Source organism: Perognathus longimembris, chromosome 24 (assembly GCF_023159225.1).
Source record: "Perognathus longimembris pacificus isolate PPM17 chromosome 24, ASM2315922v1, whole genome shotgun sequence".
Taxonomy (NCBI): domain Eukaryota; kingdom Metazoa; phylum Chordata; class Mammalia; order Rodentia; family Heteromyidae; genus Perognathus; species Perognathus longimembris.
In genome coordinates, this window is record NC_063184.1 from 7,174,777 (window position 1) to 7,195,713 (window position 20,937).

General features: G+C 44.9%; 1 protein-coding gene across 3 annotated transcripts in view; it reads left to right on the plus strand.

The window, feature by feature from the left end:
* Positions 1 to 1,820, plus strand: part of Pde5a (phosphodiesterase 5A) — a 132,719-nt gene extending 130,899 nt beyond the window's left edge. For all 3 annotated transcript variants that reach the window (XM_048333439.1, XM_048333441.1, XM_048333440.1), the window contains exons 20-21: positions 213 to 296; positions 1,039 to 1,820. In XM_048333439.1, the coding sequence (XP_048189396.1) occupies positions 213 to 296; positions 1,039 to 1,176 (222 nt within the window). In that variant the 3' untranslated portion in view covers positions 1,177 to 1,820. The remainder of the gene's footprint in view (positions 1 to 212; positions 297 to 1,038) is intronic.
* Positions 1,821 to 20,937: the final 19,117 nt, after the last annotated feature.

Below are 20,937 nucleotides of genomic sequence, written 5' to 3' on the forward strand. Positions count from 1 at the left end.
TCCCCTCCTTCCCCCTTTCATTTACTGCTTTTTTTAATAGAGTGAAGGCTCAATTAGAAGAGAAAGATTCTTCTGAAAAGCACTTCAGTCTTTTTCATGTTTGCTTTGGGGTCCATCTGACCTTGCCAGCTAGCCAGCTGGTCCATCTTTGGCTAGCCAGCCTTCACTGACAGCTCTGAAATAAACATGGCTCTGTCTGTATTTATTTTCAGGATCTAATGAACAGGGAGAAGAAAAACAAAATCCCAAGCATGCAAGTTGGGTTCATTGACGCCATCTGTTTGCAACTCTACGAGGTATTTATGGGAAAACCACTATTGAAGAGATTAACATAGATTTTTTTCCCCCTCCAAATCAAGAGAAGCAAACAAAAAGAATAAAATTAGTAATAGCATTGTTTCTTTTACTGATGCTTGTATTGAACAAGGAACATGTTTTACTCTTCCTATTTTATGAAGATTTATTCGTTTGATGTACAGATTAGGAAAAATAATTGGGAAAACTTTTTGGAGGATGGAAAGGGGAGAGGGTCATTTCTGTACTTCTGTGAGTGTGTATTTTCATTTGTTTAGGGGGAAGTTATTTTCCAGGTAAAATTATTCTCCCTAAACCAGCAGGGTGCTGGTGGCTCTGTTATCCTAGCTACTCAGGAGGCTGTGACCTGAAGATCACAGTTTGAAGTGAGCTTGGGAAATGGAAGTCTATGAGACTCTTACCTCCAATTAAACACCAAAAAAGCAGGAAGTGGAGCTGTGGCTCAAGTGGTAGAGTACTAGCATTGAGGAAAATAATTCAGGAAGAATGCACAAACCCAGAGTTCAAGTCCCAGGACTGGCTCTATCTCACCACATCCATGCTCCCTGGATAGTTTATAGAAGATCATATATTTGCTTTCCTCATAATGATGGTGTAGTCACACTGCTTGTGAAAACCCACCAGTGAAATGAGTGTGGAACATGGACACCTTGGCAGCAGGCTTGCGGGAGAGGGCCTGAGTCCTGGTGCACTTGATCTCTCCATCCTCTTCTCTTTCTTTAGGCCCTGACCCATGTCTCAGAGGACTGTTTGCCTCTGCTAGATGGCTGCAGGAAGAACAGGCAGAAATGGCAGGTGCTGGCAGAACAACAGGAGAAGACACTAATCAATGGCGAGAGTGGCCAGGCCAAGCGGAACTGAGCAGCCTGCCTCACACAAAGAGCCCAGATTCCCACCTCTGCCATGTGCACACACTCACTACACACTGGTGTACACTTTGCCACTGCTGTATCTTTATTTTTTGCACAACTTTGGAGGATATAGCATGAAATCTTTAAGGGGAATTATTACATATTTTCTGTGTATTTGTTTTATGCCACTGATGTGAAAGTGATGAATGATACCCACGCTTCACATGTTGGTCCAAGCACTGTTGGTGGTGTGTGGTGTGCTACCATGTGTGGTGACATCGTTGCACTGAGGCCGCGTTCTGCTGGGGAATTGTAAAGAATTGCTCTTGTGTGGACACCTGAGTCACCAAGCTTTCAAGAATGTTTGGAATCTTTCCTTTATCAAAAGTAGGTTAGGAGAGAATTGTGAATACATCCTGGCACATCCATCGCCATTCATAAGATAGTGTAGGCATTGGCAGAGAAGATTTTAAGAAGAAATGAATACATGTTTGAAAAATGTCTTGACAAAGTTAAGACACTGAGAAACAAGACTGTAAAGAAAATGTGTTTATTTAGTGACTTTGTGTGTGTGTGTGTGTGTGTGTGTGTGTGTGTGTGTGTGTATGTTGGTACTAGGATTTGTATTGAGGTCCTAGGTGCTGTCCCTTAGCTTGTTGGCTCAAGCAAAGGTGTGATTTGAGCCACACCTCCACTGCAGGTTTTTTGCTGGTTAATTGGAGATAAGAGTCTCACAGACTTTGCTGTCTGGGTTGGCTTTGAACCACAATCCTCAGATCTCAGCCTCCTGAGTAGCTAGGATGACAGGTGTGAGCTGCAGGTGCTCAGCCCAATTCACTGCCTTGGAAGTCCGGCAGTTACCATGGGAACACTGCAGCCTCCCCTCTCCCACCCCCAAGGTAGAAAGCAAGAAAAGGGGACCGAGCTCCCTCCCCAGCCCGTAGTCAAATGGGTGTGGTGGCCGTCAGCCCAGAGAAATGTTCTTCTGGAAGATCCTTTGGAGAATTCAGATTTTAACTTATTTAAAAATAATGACTTCTCTTCTATCTCCTTACAGTTTATAAGTCAACAGCTGAAATTTCCATGCATCTTTTTCCAAAAAAGAAATAATTGCTGGAATATTGATCTGAGTGAGACAGAACCATAAATAAAACAATACAAGATACACCTTTTTTTTCCTCCCTTGATTTAAGTAGAGGGAACAGTTTTAATCACATGACCAGCAGGGGGCTGCTTCCTATACTGTGGTCAAAAAATGAGTTCAAAGCAAAACTAAAGTGACCTGGTTTCTCTTATGTCCTTTTCCTTTCTCTTTGCCTAAAATGTAATGTGCTGAAAAGTCTGAAACAATATGGCTTTATTTGTACCATTCAGATAAAGGAACAAAAGCAAAAGGAATTGTATTGCCATTACTTTATATGGGCAAGGAAGTTGTTCGCTAAATGCTGTATGCACAATCATCTTCAGAATGTTATTTTTGTCATGTGTCATACAGGTGTAATCTGTAAGCTTGTCTTTCTGTGTCACCGGTGTAAAAACAACACTGCCTGTCACTGCACTATTCATGGTGTCCATCTACTGCTGTATACCTGTGCACGCACACAGCTCTTCAGTACCGATGAATTGTTTCCAGGATAGCATTCCTTAGTGAAACTGTCTTTTAGTTCATCTCACACATTGTGAGTTAGCAGTCATGCTAAAACATACAATCAAGACAGTGGTTTTCTTTAGGCCTTTCTGATGCAAGTCACTGAAAATGTTAAGACATGGTAAATTGTATGTGGAGGACTTGCGAATGTGTTATTGTGATGAGTAACAAGCGTACTGAGATCAGAAATTATCTCACCTTTAGATAATAGTTCATTTCCTTAGTTTAGGTGGTAGAAGAAGTTCAGCACTGCCATGTGTATACTATTTTATTGTTGGGTATTTTAGTTCGTACAGAAGAGACTATTTCTATAGGACTCAGTAATCGGTTCCCGTAATTTTTAATTTGTTGGAAAACCATTCCCTACCTGGATTACTGTCTGTGGTTCATGGGTACCAATCAAAATGTATGCTCTTATGTGGATATTTCTTTCCCAGTACTATAAATATATGTAAACTCCTCCCTGCCTTCCCCTATATTTATATATTCCATAATTAGCAAGAGGTTGTTTATCTGTTCAGTTATATCAGAGTAATGTAATTAATTTTGTTGTTGTTTTGTTAGTACTTGGGTTTGAACCTGAGGCCTCACACTTGCTAGGCTGGAACTCTACCACTTTGAGCCATGCCTCCAGCCCTGGTTGTTTTGTAGTTGTTTTTGAGATAAACTTCTACCCAGGATGGCCTCACACTGTGATCCTTTCACTCTCAGCCTCTGGAGTAGCTAGGATTACAGGTGGAAACCACCACACCTAGTTCGATACCATTTAATTTCCCTGTTCATCCAGAAAAGTCTCTACAGCATTCTACTTTACTAACTTGTAAAGAGTTGTCTATAGAATAGCCTGGCCTTGACCTTTGTGTGAGGGTTGGCCCTTGCCAGCCACAGTCCTGTGTGAGTTTGTGGAAGTCACTTTATCTCTGTGTGCCTGAGCAAGTCGGAATTCTGAAGCAGGCTTAGACAAAAGCCTCTGTCTTCAAGGGAAATTCACAGAGGGCAGAAGAAAGTTCTAGAGCTCACTTTGCCCTTCCATACACTTCATCAAAAGCCTGTGTCAGCCTGTCTGTGGTTGAATGTGGTTGAAAGCCATGTAAATAGTTGCAAATATAAATTTCTATTACAGTTGAAGAAAAGGAATCCTTAAGAATCATCACTAGCCACTTAATATCTATTTGTATTCTTATACTTTTTTCAATATATTTGAACAAATACATAGTTTCCGGCACTATTTTTATAATACCAGGATAAAGGAGTTACTACGTATGTGATGTTTAGCTTTGGTGTCGTTTTACATAATTGTACTGTTTGTGTCCTTTCTTTCCCTACCCTGAGAAGCATGTCACAACCCATGTCCACTCCTGGGCCCTGTGATATCACAAGATGGTCAGTGTGGTTTTTGCACTCTTCCTGTCAGTTGCTTCCTCATTTTGCCATGCTCTGTAAAAATAAACAAAAATGAGCTAGTTCTGTGTATGTGTTTATTGGCGGACTCTGGGGCTTCAGGGGGAGAGGGGAATTGGCAGGGACTTTTGGCTTTGAAGATGGGCCCTGTAGTTGAGCGCCTTTGATCAAGCCAGTCTGTGATTTTATTCATGGTGATTTGATGGATGGAAGATTCCTAGACCCCTCAATAATTGTCTGCTTTTAATTAATGCCCTTTGCTACCATTTGCCTCCATGCTTCCAGTATAAGAGTTCTGTGCTTTTGCTCTGTGCAAACTAAGGAGAAGTTAAATATTTGACAATTTGCAAGAGCTAGAGTCAAGTCTAGATATGTCCAGTTTCAAAGCAGGCACTTATTCACTGAATTTGGGATGGTTTTATTTTAAACGTCACACATCCTTATTGGATCAGAGAGGCTACAGAAGAGCACTAGAGGTAGTATTTACTCCAGCCAGGTATGATTAAATAATGCAGAGTTTCTTATTTCCAGCCCTCTTCATGTGGAGCCAAAGCCTAAAATAGGACAGTGTCATTATGGGAAAACTTTAAATAAGTGGCCACTAGAGGGTGCTGGAGTTCCACCATATTTAAAGAAGTATGCTTGAGGCCATTGAAGCCAAAATTGGGGGGGGGGGGGCGGGGGCAGAGGGGGCATGAATAGCTAGCAACAGAAAACTTAAAAGTAGAAGGACATGAACTCAAACTTTTAAAGACTTCCCCCATCCAATGATGACGTAAAGATGTTCTCCAAGGGAATAATATAATCATTTGAAATCTTATACCCAATACTCCATTCATAAAAATACCAATAGAAATACCAGGCATTTAAGAAACTCCTGGTCCTACATTCTTTTTTTTTTTTTTTTTTTTTTGCCAGTCCCGGGGCTTGGACTCAGGGCCTGAGCACTGTCCCTGGCTTCTTTTTGCTCAAGGCTAGCACTCTACCACTTGAGCCACAGCGCCGTTTCTATATATGCGGTGCTGGGGAATCAAACCCAGGGCTTCGTGTATACAAGACAAACACTCTTGCCACTAGGCCATATTCCCAGCCTGGTCCTACATTCTTTCTGTGGCCAGTTGTACTGCTTCATCAGAAAAGGGGACATCAATTTCTAATTTTGTACAGAGAAATTTCCAGCCATGGTTTTTATTTTTGTGTCAGTCCTGGGGCTTGAACTCAGCACCTGAGTGCTGTCCCTGAGCTTTTGTACTCAAAGCTGGCACTCTACTACTTGAACCACACTTCCACTCTGGCTTTTTTGGTGCTTAATTAAAAACAAGAGTCTCACAGATTTTTCATGCCCCAGCTGGTTCTAAACTGTGATCCTCAGGTCTCAGCCTCTTAGCTAGGATTACAGACAAGCCAATGGCATCTAGCTTAACTTTGTTCCTTAAATTGACAGAAATACCTTGAACTTGATTTTAACCTATATTCAGCTGAGAGTTTCATAATGTTTCCAGCTCCCAATTCATTTTTCAAAGTAAGAAATCTGCAAGAATGAATAGAATAATAATTGAACAAATTAGTATATAAATTGCATACTCAAAATTAACAAGAGTGCAAGATTTCTGGCTTTTCCCAAATTCCTTTTGTTTTTTTTTTGTTGTTGTTTTTTTGGCCAGTTCTGGGGCTTGAACTTGGGTCCTAGCCACTGTTCCTGAGCTTCTGCTCAAGACCAGCTCTCTACCACTTGAGCTGCAGTGCTGCTGCCAGCTTTTTCTGAGTAGTTTATTGGAAGTAAGACTGTCACATACTTTCCTGCCCTGGCTGGCTTCAAACTGTGATCCTCAGATCTCAGCCTCCTGAGTAGCTAGGATTATAGACCTGAGCCACTAGCACCTGGCCTCACTTTCTTTAAGGTTGTATGTGTATTTGTGCAAATGTGTGCTCATGGTGGAACAGAAGGTTCTTAGAGGCACATCACAGGAACTAAAATGGTCCTTTCTCCATTATCTGGGAGAAATTGCAATGGCATATTTAGGATTGCTCCTTTAAACCAGGAGTCTGAGGAACAAGTATGCATGGCTAAAAACAAAGATGAGTGGTAAACTACCACAGTAATCCTCAATATCAGCATGCTCTGCATTAATGACCGTAAGGGCCATATCTCTCATTCTCACCTCATGTCGTTGTGGTCCTCACTATCAGGGGAGTTACAGGTAACTGGAGACCTCAGCCAGTTTGGTACCATTTCCTATAGGAAACAAGCTTCCTCCTTTAGCCACCAGCTCGCTGAGATTCAAGAATTGTCTAATCTTCCAGGTCTGTGAAACCAAAAACTGCTTGTCAAATGGTATTTCCCACAGGATTGGGTCAGCGACCCAACATTATGTAACTAAAACCAAACAACTACTCAACATATAAAGGTCAAAAATTGACCTCTCAGTGAGCTATTGCTCAAAAGCTATGTATGTACATTCATATAAGACTACTTTCGACATATTGTCTAATGTTGACATTACATTTAAAGCCCTAGGCAAATTTTCTTGGGCGTAGGCCACGTGGCTACTGTATATGTTTTTGGTACACTGCGTATTGTATATATGTCTACCTGACCTAGGGAAGGGAAAGAAAAACAGGGTGTAAGTTATCACAAGAAATGTACACACTGCCCTACTATGTAACTGTACCCTTTTTGCACAACACCTTGTCAAAAAAATTGTGTTTAATTAATAAATTACCAAAAAAAAAAGGAAAAAAAAAGAATTGTCTAGTCTTGCTGGGCTATCATTCTAAACTACTTAGGAGATGAGATCTGAGGATTACAGTTCGATGCTGGCCCTGGCAAGAGAGTATGTGAGACTCTTATCTCTAAGTAACTACTGAAAAACTGGAAGTGGAGCTGTGGCTCAAGTACTAGCCTTGAATGAAAAAGCTCAGGGACCATGCCAGTTCGAGCCCAAGGACCAGCATGCATGCCCATAAATACATGTGTGTGCACATGCACACGCACGTATGCACACACACACAAAAGGAAAGGAGGGAAGGGGGAGAGAGAGAGGGGGAGGGAGAGAAGGAAATACAGCAAATTATGCCTGGGCTTGAACAAGAACATGAACAATATTCAGAAAGCAAATCGATTTTTACTTGCATGAAATAGACAGTGAAATATATAAATATCTCTTCTCCAAATGTTATGCCCAGATTTGGGGTTCCCCAAAACCACCAAGGAGCCGATTCTGATGCAAACGCACAAGAGTCTTTGTTGCAAGCTCGAGCCTGGACTCACAACCTTCAAGGACACAGCTGATCAGGATTGGGAGCCCCAACCCTTCAGTTAGCAGGGCTTATTAAGGTAAAAGCGTAGCACAGATATAGAGGCTTGACACAGGGAGTAAGAAACAAACAAGCAAGTGTGGCACAGATGTAGGAGGTTGACACAGAGAGTGGAGCAAGCAACAAACAAGCAGGCCATTTACAGAAGCAGGATTTTGGGGTCAGGTTGACCTAATAATCAATAATCTAATAATAGAGTTAGCTCTATTCCCCCCCCCCCACATTTCCTACCAGGTTTCCCTAATCAAAATGGAGTCAGCTCTACAACACAACCATTTTTCTAAATTGCCATTATAAAGAAACATTATATTCATTTCCTGCTGCTGGCATGAAAGATTACCCCAAATTTATCAACTTCAAACCAAACAACATTATTAATATTATTATCTTATGGTTTTGAAGGTCAGAACTCTAAAATAGTTCATCTTCAAAGTCTTCTCTCTCTCTCTCTCTCCTCTCCCCAGTTCCCTCTCTCCTGTCCCTCTTACTCCCTCTCTCCTCCTTTCTCTTGATTTCTCCTTTTCTGCACCTCTTCCTTCTTTCCTTGTTTTGTTTTTCTTGTTTTTTCATTTTTATAAATATGATCAGAATTTTGGTTAGTTTGGTTTGGTGCCAGTCCTGGAGCTTGAATTTAGGGCCTGGGCACTGTCCCTGAGCTTTTGTGCTCAAGGCTAGCTCTCTACCAATTGAGCCACAACTCACTTCTGGCTTTTAGATAGTTAATTGGAGATAAGAGTCTCACAGATGGTCCTGCCCAGGCTGGCTTTCAACTGTGATCCTCAGATCCCAGCCTCCTGACTAGGATTACAGGCATGAGCCACTGGCACCCAGTTGCCTCCTTCTTAACAGCCCCCCACCCCCCACACACACCCCTTCTGTGAACTCTGTACTACCTGACTCTGGTCATTATCTGGCGCCGGGACGTGATTAATTGTCCGCGCCCAGAGCCCACTCAAGGTTGGACATAACTAAGTGTCAGCTCTCAGACCCCGGCCCAGACCAGGAGGTAGGAACCGGCTGGCTCCAGGAATGTGGCTATGTGACTACCCCTGGAGGCCCACCCCCAGGGTTAAGGCCGTCTGACCCATGCTTCAGCGGGAAGACCCAGGCCAATCCTGAGGCAACCAGTAAACTAGGGCAAATGTCAACCAATCATGTACTTGTAACCAGGGGTCTTCCTCATCTTCCCTGTACTTGTCTATAAAAGCTGTGCTGGAATTGTGCTCGGGGGGCCTCTCAGCATCACTGGCAATGAGTGTGCGGGGGCGGGGGGCGGGAACCAGGTTCAAACTCGTAATAAACGACCCTTGTGGTTTGGCTTTGACTCTGGACTCTGATGGTTGTCTTTGGGGGCCTTAAAAATCTGGGCATTACACCGGTAAAGGAGAATGCCATGCGGCATTCAGGCAGGAGAGAAAGTTTATTACCGAACTGCTGGCCTGTGGCCGAGGTGATCCATGGCCAGAGAGAGGGAGAGAAGAGAGGGCGAGAAGGGAAAGAAGGGAGAGAGAGCGACCCCCACCCAGCCCTACCTAATATCTAGGGCAGGGTGTGTGGCCAGGTGGATTAGGGTGTGACCTCAGGGAAAGGGGAGGTAACTGCCTCCAGGTCTGCAGGTTACCCAGGTAACTGGGTAGAGACTTAATGAGGTGGGGGCATCTACATGGAGCCTCAGGGAGAGGACCTAACACAGACCAGCAAAGATAAACACTACTTTTTTTTTAAGCTTATGAAAGGCTTGCCTTTTATGTTGCCACTTTTTAGAGAGGATAGATGAGTTTATTACTAGTGACCTCAACCAGGCTTGTGACAGAAAGAAGTTCAGATACCAAGGGAGGGGAGACATGGTTTTGTAAAGTACACCGAAAATAGGAATCAATCAGATACACAAAAGGTCAGGCAGGCTGACACCAACTACAAAGGCGGTGGGAAATGCCTTTCTAGTTCTGCAGAAATCATGACACAGCTGTTACTACCCCCTCAGTATTATTATTTTAAATAATGCCTTGTGGGCTTCCTGCTGTTGTGCCAAGTCGCAAGACCACCACCAAGAAGACCACCAAGACTCAGACATTGCAAAATGCAATAGCAAGGCAAGACTTTATTCAAGCGGGGCTGCGGCCCGGGCCTTGTCCTACCCACCGACACAGTGGAGGTTAGGAGGCAGCCTCGAGCTATGATTACACAGGGCTTATAAAGGCAAAAAACAAAGTTACAACAATCAGGTGTTCAAGCAAGCAAGATTAGTACACAGGTACAAATCTGATTGGCTCAGGGTTCGATTCTAAAGTGGGGTTCACATGGTAAAATGGGTTCACATGGTAAAATGGGGCCTGACTTCAAAGTCTGGCACTTCATTTCCTCTTCAAAACAATGCAATAATCCTTTAAAGCATTTGGTAATGCCCAAACTTGATGACCATTTGAATTTAAACTTAAACTTAGTTTTGCATCATACTGCAGTCTTGAACATGTTCACACTCTGGTTCTGAGCTATCTCCTTAACCTCCCTCTAGTGAGCTAGAATCAAGTCTAGAGGGCTTGATGGAGGTTCCCATGATAGAACGTTACCCATAGCTGTGATCAGATGTTCAGTCCAAAAGGCTACAGAAAACAAAACAACTATAACAATATAAAAGGAGGAAAATACAGGCAAGAACAAGAACAAGAAAAAGAAAAACTGTGAGATTTCCCAAATTGGCCCACACAACCTCCTGCACCGGTGCAGAAGGAGTGGACTCAAGTTGAAAGCAGGGCTCCAGGGGTCCCCCTTTAAGGACAAGAACAAGAAAAACTGGAGATCTCCCAAATTGGCCCACACAACCTCCTGCAAGGGTGCAGAAGGAGTGGACTCAAATTGAAAGTGGGGCTCCAGAGGTCCCCCTTTAAGGGTGGGGAGCCTGGGGCATCCTCCAGTCTCCCCAGGATTGCCGAGTAAGCGTATCTGCTTCGACAACCCCTTCAAGAAATAAGCAAAAGCAAAACAGACAAACAGACGCATTACAAGACAAATGAACAGGGCTGTTTTCTTACCTTCAGAGTCTGGGGTCTCGGGGGTCTCTAGGGCTATCCCGGACGAGCCCCCAAATGTTGTGCCAAGTCATGAGACCACCACCAACAAGACCACCGAGACTCAGACATTCCGAAATGCAAAAGCAAGGCAAGGCTTTATTTAAGCGAGCTGCAACTCGGGCCTCGTCCTACCCACCGACACAGCAGAGGTTAGGAGGCAGCCTCGAGCTAGCTTATAAAGGCAAAAAACAAAGTTACAACAATCAGGTGTTCAAGCAAGCAAGATTAGGACACAGGTACAAATCTGATTGGCTCAGGGTTCGATTCTAAAGTGAAGTTCACGTGGTAAAATGGGGTTCACATGGTAAAATGGGGCCTGACTTCAAAGTCTGGCACTTCACTGCCACCAATTCAGATAGCTCCACCTAGTCTTCCCGAAAAGCACATTCTAACAGCCCCACTGGGCCACTTTCCACTAGGTGGGGGCCACATTCTGGCAACTGCATGCTAGACAATCCCTTCACAGGGAGGAATAACTTCATCTCCTTCAGCCTCACCTTATAAGTCAGCTCTATGAAACACCTTTGCCATGTAAGGAATTGCTTCTCAGGTTCCAGGAATTACAATGTGAACACTGTTAGGATCATTATGGAGTCTGCCAAAGTTACCATCCCTTCAGCATACTCTTCCCTACCTAGTTGCCAGATATCAAAAGTAGCTAGGGAAACGAACATAGGAGACAAGTATAAGAATTAGCCAAACTAGCCAAGTCATCCAATTTTTAATTTTCTGCTCTAAGCCCTTCCTTTTGCCTTTTTTGTGCTCCCTTAATTTTTTTTTTTTAAACGTCCAGCCCCTGCCTCATGAGACTCCAGGCTTCATTCAAGGACTTGCATCTACCACCAAGGGACAGCTGCTGCTTGCCTTCTCCAGGAGGAGCCAAATCTCTGCCTTTTACCCCTAATGCCCCTTGCCAGGGACAGTGCTCAGGCCCTGAGTCCAAGGTCCAGGACTGGCAAAAAAAAAAAAAAAGTAAAAAATAAAATAAAATAAAAGGCAGGAAAGTATTTAAAGCAGGCAGAACAGGTTTATTTGAAAGAGAAAGGAAGGCAGTAAAAGGAAAATGGTAGACGATTCTCCTAAGAGAGGGACCCCAAAAGATGGGTTGTAAGGACTCTACTTCTGAGAGGGTGGTTATTATAGTATGGCGCTCCTCCCATATCTCCTTTGGGCTTGGCACTGATTGCTTGATGGTATATATGTATGTATGTGTGTACAAAACGTCCCTGGCTCTTTTTATTGGTCCAGTGGGTGTCCAGGGAATATTGGAAAGATGACTTTGAGTGAGAGTGCAAACCATTATGGGAATAAAAAGTGCCATGATGGACCTCATGTCACCTACCACGTGTTATGTCCACCATTTTTTAAAATCACCATGTAGCTAACAGTGCCCCTTTCTTTTCTTCATTGAAAAACTCTGTCCTCTCTCCAGTGATGTGGATTTTCCTTTTCATTGCAACAAAAATACCAAAAGTCCACTCCTCTAAGAAAGAGAAGTAGACACGCAGGGGCTCCTGGACTGTGTTCAGCAAAGCCAGAGCCAGAATAAGCCTGATCACTTGAGAGATGATTCTCCAGCACAATCTGCAATTGCACAAGCAGAATCCTGACAGATTAGCTCTGTTATCATTCCTCCTCCCCCTCAAGGGTCATCCGCTCAGAGAACACTTAACTGCAATCATTGGCCAGAATGAGATTAAGCCTCCCCAGGTTGGAAAAATGACAATGTAGATATGGCAAAGGGAAGGCTGACGTTTTATCTCCCACTTATAGTGCTTACTGGTAGTTCACCAAATTGTTTAGAGCATCTGAGAGTAGAGGGCAAAAGTGCTCGTGGTAATGCACCATCTCAATAGGTCCTGCAGTGCTGGATCAACATGCAGAAATAACGGGGGGGTGGGGGGGTGGGGTGCTAGGATGCCCTGCAACCATCATTCCAAGGTCTCAGTTAGTGCTGAGGTGCCAGACTTTGAAGTCAGGCCCCACCACGTGAACCCCATTTTAGAATCGAACCCTGAGCCAATCAGATTGGTACCTGTGTTCTAATCTTGCTTGCACAGCTGATTGTTGTAACCTTGTTCTTTGCCTTTATAAGCCCTGTGTAATCACAGCTCGGGGCTCCCTCCTAACCTCCGCTGTGTCGGTGGGTAGGACGAGGCCCGAGTTGGCAGCTCGTTCAATAAACCCTTGCCTTGCTTTTGCATTTCGGAGTGTCTGAATCTTGGTGGTCTTCTTGGGGGTGGTCTTGCAACTTGGCACAACATTTGGGGTTTCGTCCGGGATAGCCCCAGAGACCCCGAGATCCCAGACTCCGAAGGTAAGAAAACAGCGCTGTTCATTTGTCTTGTCCTGTAATGTGCCTGTTTGTTTGTCTTGCTTTTGCTTATTTCTTGAAGGGGTTGTCGAAGCAGATGTACTTACTTGACAATCCTGGTGAGACCGGGGGATGTCCCAGACTCTTCACCCTTAAAGGGGGATCTCTGGAGCCCCGCTTTCAACTTGAATTCACTCTTTCTGCATCCTTGCAGGGGGATGTGTGGGCCAACTTGGGAAATCTCCAGTTTTTCTTGTTCTTGATCTTGCCTATGTTTTTTTCCTTCTGTATTAATTGTTTTGGTTTCTTTTCTTTTGTAGCCTTTTGGACTAAACATCTGATCAGAGCTATGGGTAACGTTCTATCTTGGGGTCCTCCATCTAGCCCCCTAGATTTGACTCTAGTTCACTGGAAGGAGATCAAGGAGATAGCTCAGAACCGAGGTGTGGCCCTTAAGAAGGAAAAGTGGATTACCCTGTGCAAGTCAGAATGGCCCACCCTTGAGAGAGTTAATTGGCCACCTGAGGGAAGCTTTGACATCATTAAGATCAGTACCTTACAAAGCCTAATCGAAGCCCCTCGTTCAGGCTATATAGACCAGATTCCTTATATAGACACCTGGAAAGAACTAGTTGACAGGGACACTCCAGCTTGGGTTCGGCCTTTCTTACCAACTCCCTCCTCCACTCCTTCCCCTACCCCAATATTCACTCAAAAAACACGGGGTGCCAAGAGAGAACCTAAGAGGGGAGAAAAGAAATTATATCCACCTGTCCTCCAGGGAGGAAGCACAGAGGAGGAAATGCTTCCCCCTCCATACGCCCCACCCCAGTTAACTCTCCAAGAGGAGGACTCTGAGGAAGATGTTTCAGCTGTGCCCTCCGCCCCGGAGGGCCCCGCTCAATCAACTCGCCGGCGCCAAAGAATTACATCTCTTCACAAATCTACTACCCTTCCCCTACGCCCTATAAGTCCTGTGGATGCGGACGGTCGACAACAATTCCAATACTGGCCATTTGCTACTAGTGATCTTTACAATTGGCGTGCCCAAAATGCCCCCTTTTCTGAGAAACCTCGGGACTTAATTCGCTTGTTTGAAACTATACTTTTCACTCACCAGCCCACTTGGGATGATTGTAGCCAGCTTTTACAGGTACTTTTCACCAATGAGGAGAGAGGTCGTATTCAAGAAGCGGCCCGGAGACTTATCCCTGGCCCCAACGGAGCACCCATCACGGATCCTGCCTTGATTGATACCTATTTTCCCCAGACCCGACCAGCATGGGACTACAATACGGCTGAAGGTAGGGAGCGACTCCTTGTCTATCGCCAGGCTCTGCTGGCAGGTCTCAAGGCGGCGGCTCGCCGACCTACAAATATGGCCAAAGTTTATGATATCAGACAGGGAGAAAGTGAAAGTCCGGCAGCATACCTTGAGCGTCTTATGGAAGCCTTTAGTCAATACACCCCATATGATCTTGAGACCCAGGAATCTGCTCAGATGATTATGTTTGCCTACGTAAATCAAGCCGCACCGGATATAAAGCGGAAATTGCAGGCTCTAGACAGGCTTGGGGAAAAATCTATTAGGGATCTAGTAGCAGTGGCGGAAAAGGTTTATAATAAGAGAGAAACAGGAGAACGAAGACAGGAAAGGAGTCTGGCTAGGATTTTGGAACAACAACAGAAGGAACTCAGGGAAATCCTGACCTCTATGCAGGCAGGAAACTTTAGACAGTCCTCCTCTCCAAGTAAGGAGCAAAAGCCCAAACCCCAACCAAGGATGGGGAAGAATCAATGTGCTTATTGCAAGAAGGAGGGGCATTGGATCAGAAACTGCCCAGAGCTAGCCCAGAAAAAGGAGGAAAAACATAAAGTAGGATCAAGAGTGTTGTCAACCTTAGAGATGGCTGAGGACAGTGACTGAGGGAGTCGGGGTTCAGATCCCCTCCCTGAGCCCAGGATAACATTAAAAGTGGAGGGGAATCCAGTCATGTTCATGGTAGATACGGGAGCAGAAAATTCAGTATTACTAGCCCCGAGAGGGCCGATGTCCACTAAAACAACATGGGTCCAAGGTGCAACGGGCACTAAACCCTATACATGGACTACTCAAAGAACAGTGGACTTGGGAGCGGGCCAGGTAACCCACTCGTTTTTAGTCATCCCTGACTGCCCCTATCCATTGCTTGGACGTGATCTCTTAACGAAAATGAAAGCTCAGATACAATTCACAGACAGTGGGATTTCTGTGACGAACTCAAGAGAAAAGCCTGTTAGTATACTAATAACTAGCAAGTTAGAAGAAGAGTATAGGCTATACCAGCATCTCAAGCCCGAGTCTCCAGAAAATGAGTGGCTACGGGCGTTTCCCCAAGCATGGGCAGAAACTGGGGGAATGGGACTGGCAAAACATTGTCCTCCAATTTTTGTGGAACTTAAAGCCGGAGCTGACCCAGTAAGAGTTTGCCAGTACCCTATGTCACTAGAAGCAAAGAAAGGGATCACTCCTCACATTAGAAAATTATTAGATTTAGGAGTTCTGAAGCCCACCCAGTCAGCCTGGAATACTCCATTATTGCCTATAAAAAAGTCTAATTCCAATGATTATAGACCAGTGCAAGACTTGAGAGAAGTTAACAAGAGAGTAATGGACATTCATCCAACAGTCCCAAACCCATATACCCTGCTGAGCTCCCTGTCACCGAGCCATGTGTGGTATACTGTGTTGGATCTAAAGGATGCTTTCTTTAGCCTGCCCTTAGCCTCACAGAGCCAAAGCTACTTTGCATTTACTTGGCACGATCCTGAAATCGGGATAAGCGGTCAATTGACCTGGACCAGGCTGCCTCAAGGATTTAAGAATTCGCCTACAATCTTTGATGAGGCGTTACATGAAGACCTAAGTGAGTACCGCTCCCAAAATACTGAAATAAGTCTATTGCAATATGTAGATGATTTGTTAATAGCTGCTCCAGACAAGGATAGTTGTTTAAAGGGAACAGCTAGGCTCTTAAAGACTCTTGGCAATTTGGGCTATAGGGCCTCCACTAAAAAGGCACAAATTTGTAAACCTGAAGTCACCTATCTGGGCTTCATATTAAAAGAGGGCAAGCGTTGGCTGTCAGATGCACGTAAAGAGACTGTGCTAAAAATTCCTGTGCCTAAGTCAGCGAGACAAGTCAGAGAATTCCTGGGAACGGCGGGTTTTTGCCGGCTGTGGATACCTGGGTTCGCTGAGATGGCCAAGCCTTTATATGAAGCCACCAAAAACCTCCCAGAATTTCATTGGACTGAGCAGATGCAAAAAGCCTTTGAGGCAATCAAGAAAAGCCTTCTAGAAGCCCCAGCCTTAGGCCTACCTGACGTGAATAAACCATTCACATTGTTTGTGGCCGAAAAGAAAGGAATAGCAAAAGGGGTGCTCACCCAGCCAATTGGGCCCTGGAGACGACCGGTCGCCTATTTGTCAAAGAAATTGGATCCTGTCGCCGCTGGGTGGCCTCCGTGCTTAAGAATAATAGCTGCAGTAGCCCTCTTGGTAAAAGATGCAGATAAGTTGACTCTGGGACAGAATCTGACTGTAGCCACTCCACATGCTCTAGAGGGGGTGCTAAAACAACCACCTGACCGATGGATGAGCAATGCCCGCATGGTCCATTACCAAACGTTGTTACTTAACCCGGCACGTATCAGCTTCTGTGTACCAACAGCATTAAACCCAGCAACTCTGCTGCCGGATCCGGATCTGGAAGCGCCCCTGCATGATTGTGACCAGATCCTGGCCCAAACACATAGCCTCCGGCCAGACTTGCTGGATTTGCCGCTATCACATGCCGAGCACACCTGGTTCACCGATGGCAGCAGCTTCATTCGAGATGGAAAAAGGTATGCGGGTGCGGCGGTTACTACGGACACTGAGATATTGTGGGCAGAGGCACTCCCTCAGGGGACTTCTGCACAAAGAGCAGAACTAGTGGCACTAACAAAAGCTTTACAGATGGGAAAAGGAATGAGACTAAATATCTATACGGACAGCCGGTACGCTTTTGCCACTGTACACATCCATGGAGCCATTTACCAAGAAAGGGGGCTACTGACAGCTGAAGGAAAGGCCATTAAAAACAGACAGGAGATTTTAAGCCTCATCCGGGCCCTATGGGAACCAGCAAAGATTGCCATTATGCATTGCCCGAGTCATCAAAAGGGAGTTGATTCGGTGACTAGAGGGAATAATCTGGCTGACCAGGCAGCTAAGGAAGCAGCCCTCCATCCCAGAGCAGAAGTATTGACTGTAGTAGACCCAGGACCACGAGCTTTGCCTCCTGTACCCCAGTATTCCCAGGAAGACTTGGAGTGGATAAAAAAAATTCCCATGACCCACAAAACCCTGGACAGAGAAGGAAACGATGACTGGTGGAAAACTGGTGAAGGGAAACTTATCTTGCCACAAAGGCTAGGTAAGGGGATCCTTAAAAGAATCCACCGAGCTTCTCACATGGGAACCCGAAGAATGCAGGACTTGCTCCGACATTCCAAAGTAAAAATTAGACAAGGAGATCAACTTATTGAAAATATTGTTAAAAATTGCAAGGCCTGTCAGCTTACCAATGCCCCCAATCAACAAGTTACTAAAGGAGCTCGCTTCCGTGGGGATAGGCCAGGCGTGTATTGGGAAGTAGATTTCACAAAAATCAAACCTGGAAAATTTGGATACAAATATTTGCTAGTTTTTGTAGACACCTTTTCAGGATGGGTGGAAGCCTATCCAACAAAGCATGAAACTGCGAATATAGTGGCTAAGAAGATCCTGGAAGAAATCCTACCCAGGTATGGCTTCCCATCCACCATTGGGTCGGACAACGGACCGGCTTTCGTTTCAAAAGTAAGTCAGGGAATAGCCGCTGCACTGGGGACAGATTGGAAATTGCATTGTGCTTGTAGACCCCAGAGTTCAGGACAGGTAGAGAGAATGAATCGGACTCTAAAAGAGACCTTAACTAAATTGGCCTTAGAGACTGGCGCAGACTGGGTGTCACTCCTTCCTTTTGCTCTACTTAGGGTAAGAAATTCTCCCTATCAACTTGGCTTTACTCCTTTTGAAATAATGTACGGGTACCCTCCGCCCATTATCCCTAGCCTTCAGACTGAATTGCTCACTGATTTGGATGATATTGAATTTTTGTGTAAACTTGATTATTTGCAGCTCGTGCACAAGAAAATGTGGCCCCAACTCAAGGCATTATATGATTCTGCTTCTGTCCCTATCCCCCATTTATTCAGGCCAGGAGATTGGGTGTTCGTCCGGAGGCATAACTCCAAATCCTTAGAACCACGATGGAAGGGACCCTACGTGGTGCTACTGACTACTCCCACGGCCCTTAAAGTAGATGGCGTCACCACTTGGGTCCATTGCTCCCACGCCAGGCCAGCTGACCCCTTTGCCCTGGATGACAACTACCGTGATGGAACATGGGAGGTCTCCAAGCACCCAACTCAGCCGCTTCGCCTTCGCCTCAAGAAAAGAAAGTTAGACTGAATATTGTTATAATTTTCTTTTTGCCTTCTTTCCTTACTACCCTGGCTAGTGTTGATGTCATTTTGGCAGCTCACTCCAAAGTGAGGTGACCCCCTTATTTTAGGTAGTTTTGAGCTTGCTCAGGAATACGGGTATAGCCACCCGACCCTTAGAGCACAGTTGAGAAGTTTATGTATTATTTTGTTGCTTACATTTGGATACTAAACACTATAGAGCTAATGGTAAGTCTGTATAGCTGAAAGTTAATTTTCAGTTTGCAGCAATCCTGCAGTCCCTTGGAAAAGTAGACTAAGGTTATAGGTTCCTGGCTAGGTAAGGTCAACGCCCCTGAGTCAGCCTGAAGAAATTACAGAAGATGGATGATCTTCACCCATCAGCCCCCCTTTAAAATCAAGGGACCAGAGTTGTTTTTGGGAAGATGAGGCAGGATAAACTAGAGACATGCAGAACAGAGGTACAGAGAATATTCTTGTAAGAAATGGTGACAGGCCCTTTGGTTACTACATTGGGTCCTACTGGCCCATGCCTTACCTCTATATCATCCCCTAGACATGCAAGCCATTGAAATGGACAGAATGGAGCCATGATTGGCTCCCAAGGTACCAAAAAGAAAAAGGGGGAAATGAGGTGCCAGACTTTGAAGTCAGGCCCCACCACGTGAACCCCATTTTAGAATCGAACCCTGAGCCAATCAGATTGGTACCTGTGTTCTAATCTTGCTTGCACAGCTGATTGTTGTAACCTTGTTCTTTGCCTTTATAAGCCCTGTGTAATCACAGCTCGGGGCTCCCTCCTAACCTCCGCTGTGTCGGTGGGTAGGACGAGGCCCGAGTTGGCAGCTCGTTCAATAAACCCTTGCCTTGCTTTTGCATTTCGGAGTGTCTGAATCTTGGTGGTCTTCTTGGGGGTGGTCTTGCAACTTGGCACAACAGTGCCAGAACCAAAGGACTGGTTCAGCTTTAGAAGGAGCCCTGGGGAAGACAATGAGGGGAAAAACTTTCTGAGAAAAATCAGGCTGCTTCAAGCCTGTCAGAGGAAGCCTTTCCAAGAGCCTTACGGGAGAAGGGGAGGTGAAAACAAAGAAAATGACTAGAACTTCACAGGGCCCCAAGCCTTTTCTTTTTTTTCTGATTTAGTTTTTGATCATCTTCAAAACCTGAGCTAACTTCAGATGAGAATGGCTCTCGTAGCCACTTTGCTCCCTGTCCAGTGAAGTACTTTCTACCTGAGCCTGCTATACTTGAACCTCCAACCATCACATAAAGCCTGTGTGCTCAGCACAATGGCAGACCCCTTCATGCCCAGAGAGGCCTTTTCCATAATGATACCAGAGCTTTGCCATACTGAAAGGTCTTCCAACGTAATAGGTGGAAGGGAGAAAGCATTACTGAGCAATAAGAATGCTCCAAGCCCTTTCTGTATATTGACTCAATTAATCTTTACAACTACTGTTACAAATATGCTCTCCAAGAACCATTGGAATCACAATGATAGACACAAAAATAAAGAATTGTCCCATCAAGGCCAAATTTGCTTCTGCAGAAGGGTGAGCCATCAGCCCCAAATCTAGCAAGCAAGCACTCAGAGCAGGCAGGGCTCCCCTAATTATCCCTAATCCACAGGCCCCGCCCCTCTGTTCTGATCGGTTGATCTCAGGTTTACAATCTGCTACAATCTACAATCAGCTAGTTTGAATAGGGTACAATGTACTTACATAAGGTGATTTTGAAATAAGATTAACAGTACATAAATAATCTCAAAATAAACCCACACCCTCTGTTATTTCTTGAACCATCTGGGGCCTGTTGTAATTCCATCTTGAAAAGAAACCAGTTAAAAGACAAAACCGTACCTTTCAAAAATTCTTTCTCATCCCAAAGCAGATCCTCTTTCCCTGAACAAGAGTCAAATCACCAGGCCAAAGCAGGAACTTTTAAAGCAACACATTTTGATAGAAAAGGCAGTTTTTCTCACACTACTTCGCTGGGTAGAGGATATCCCATTTCTCAGACAGAAAAGCAAGGCAGAGGTGAGATAGTTTACTCCAAGGTTCATGTCTTACAAAGCAAAGATGTGAACTGAGTTCTGGCTGAACACCCACCATTCTCTTCACTGCTGTGCCATCACAGAGAAGCTGGCACCTGGCTCCATGGGAAATGTAACTGCAATCTCCTTCCTTCCTTCCTTCCTTCCATCCTTCCTTCCTTCCTTCCTTCCTTCCTTCCTTCCTTTCTTCCTTCCTTCCTTCTTTCTCCCTCCATCCCTCCCTTCCTCCCTCTTTCCCTCCCTCCCTCCATTCCTCTTTCTTTTCTGGCTGTGGGGCTTGAACTGGGGGCCTGATCACTGTCCCTGGGCTTTTTTTGCCTAATGCTAGTGTTCTACCACTTGAGCCACAGCTCCACTTCCAGTTTCCTGGTGGTTCATTGGACTTTCCTGCCTGGGCTGGCTTTGAACCGTGATCCTCAGATCTCAGTCTACTG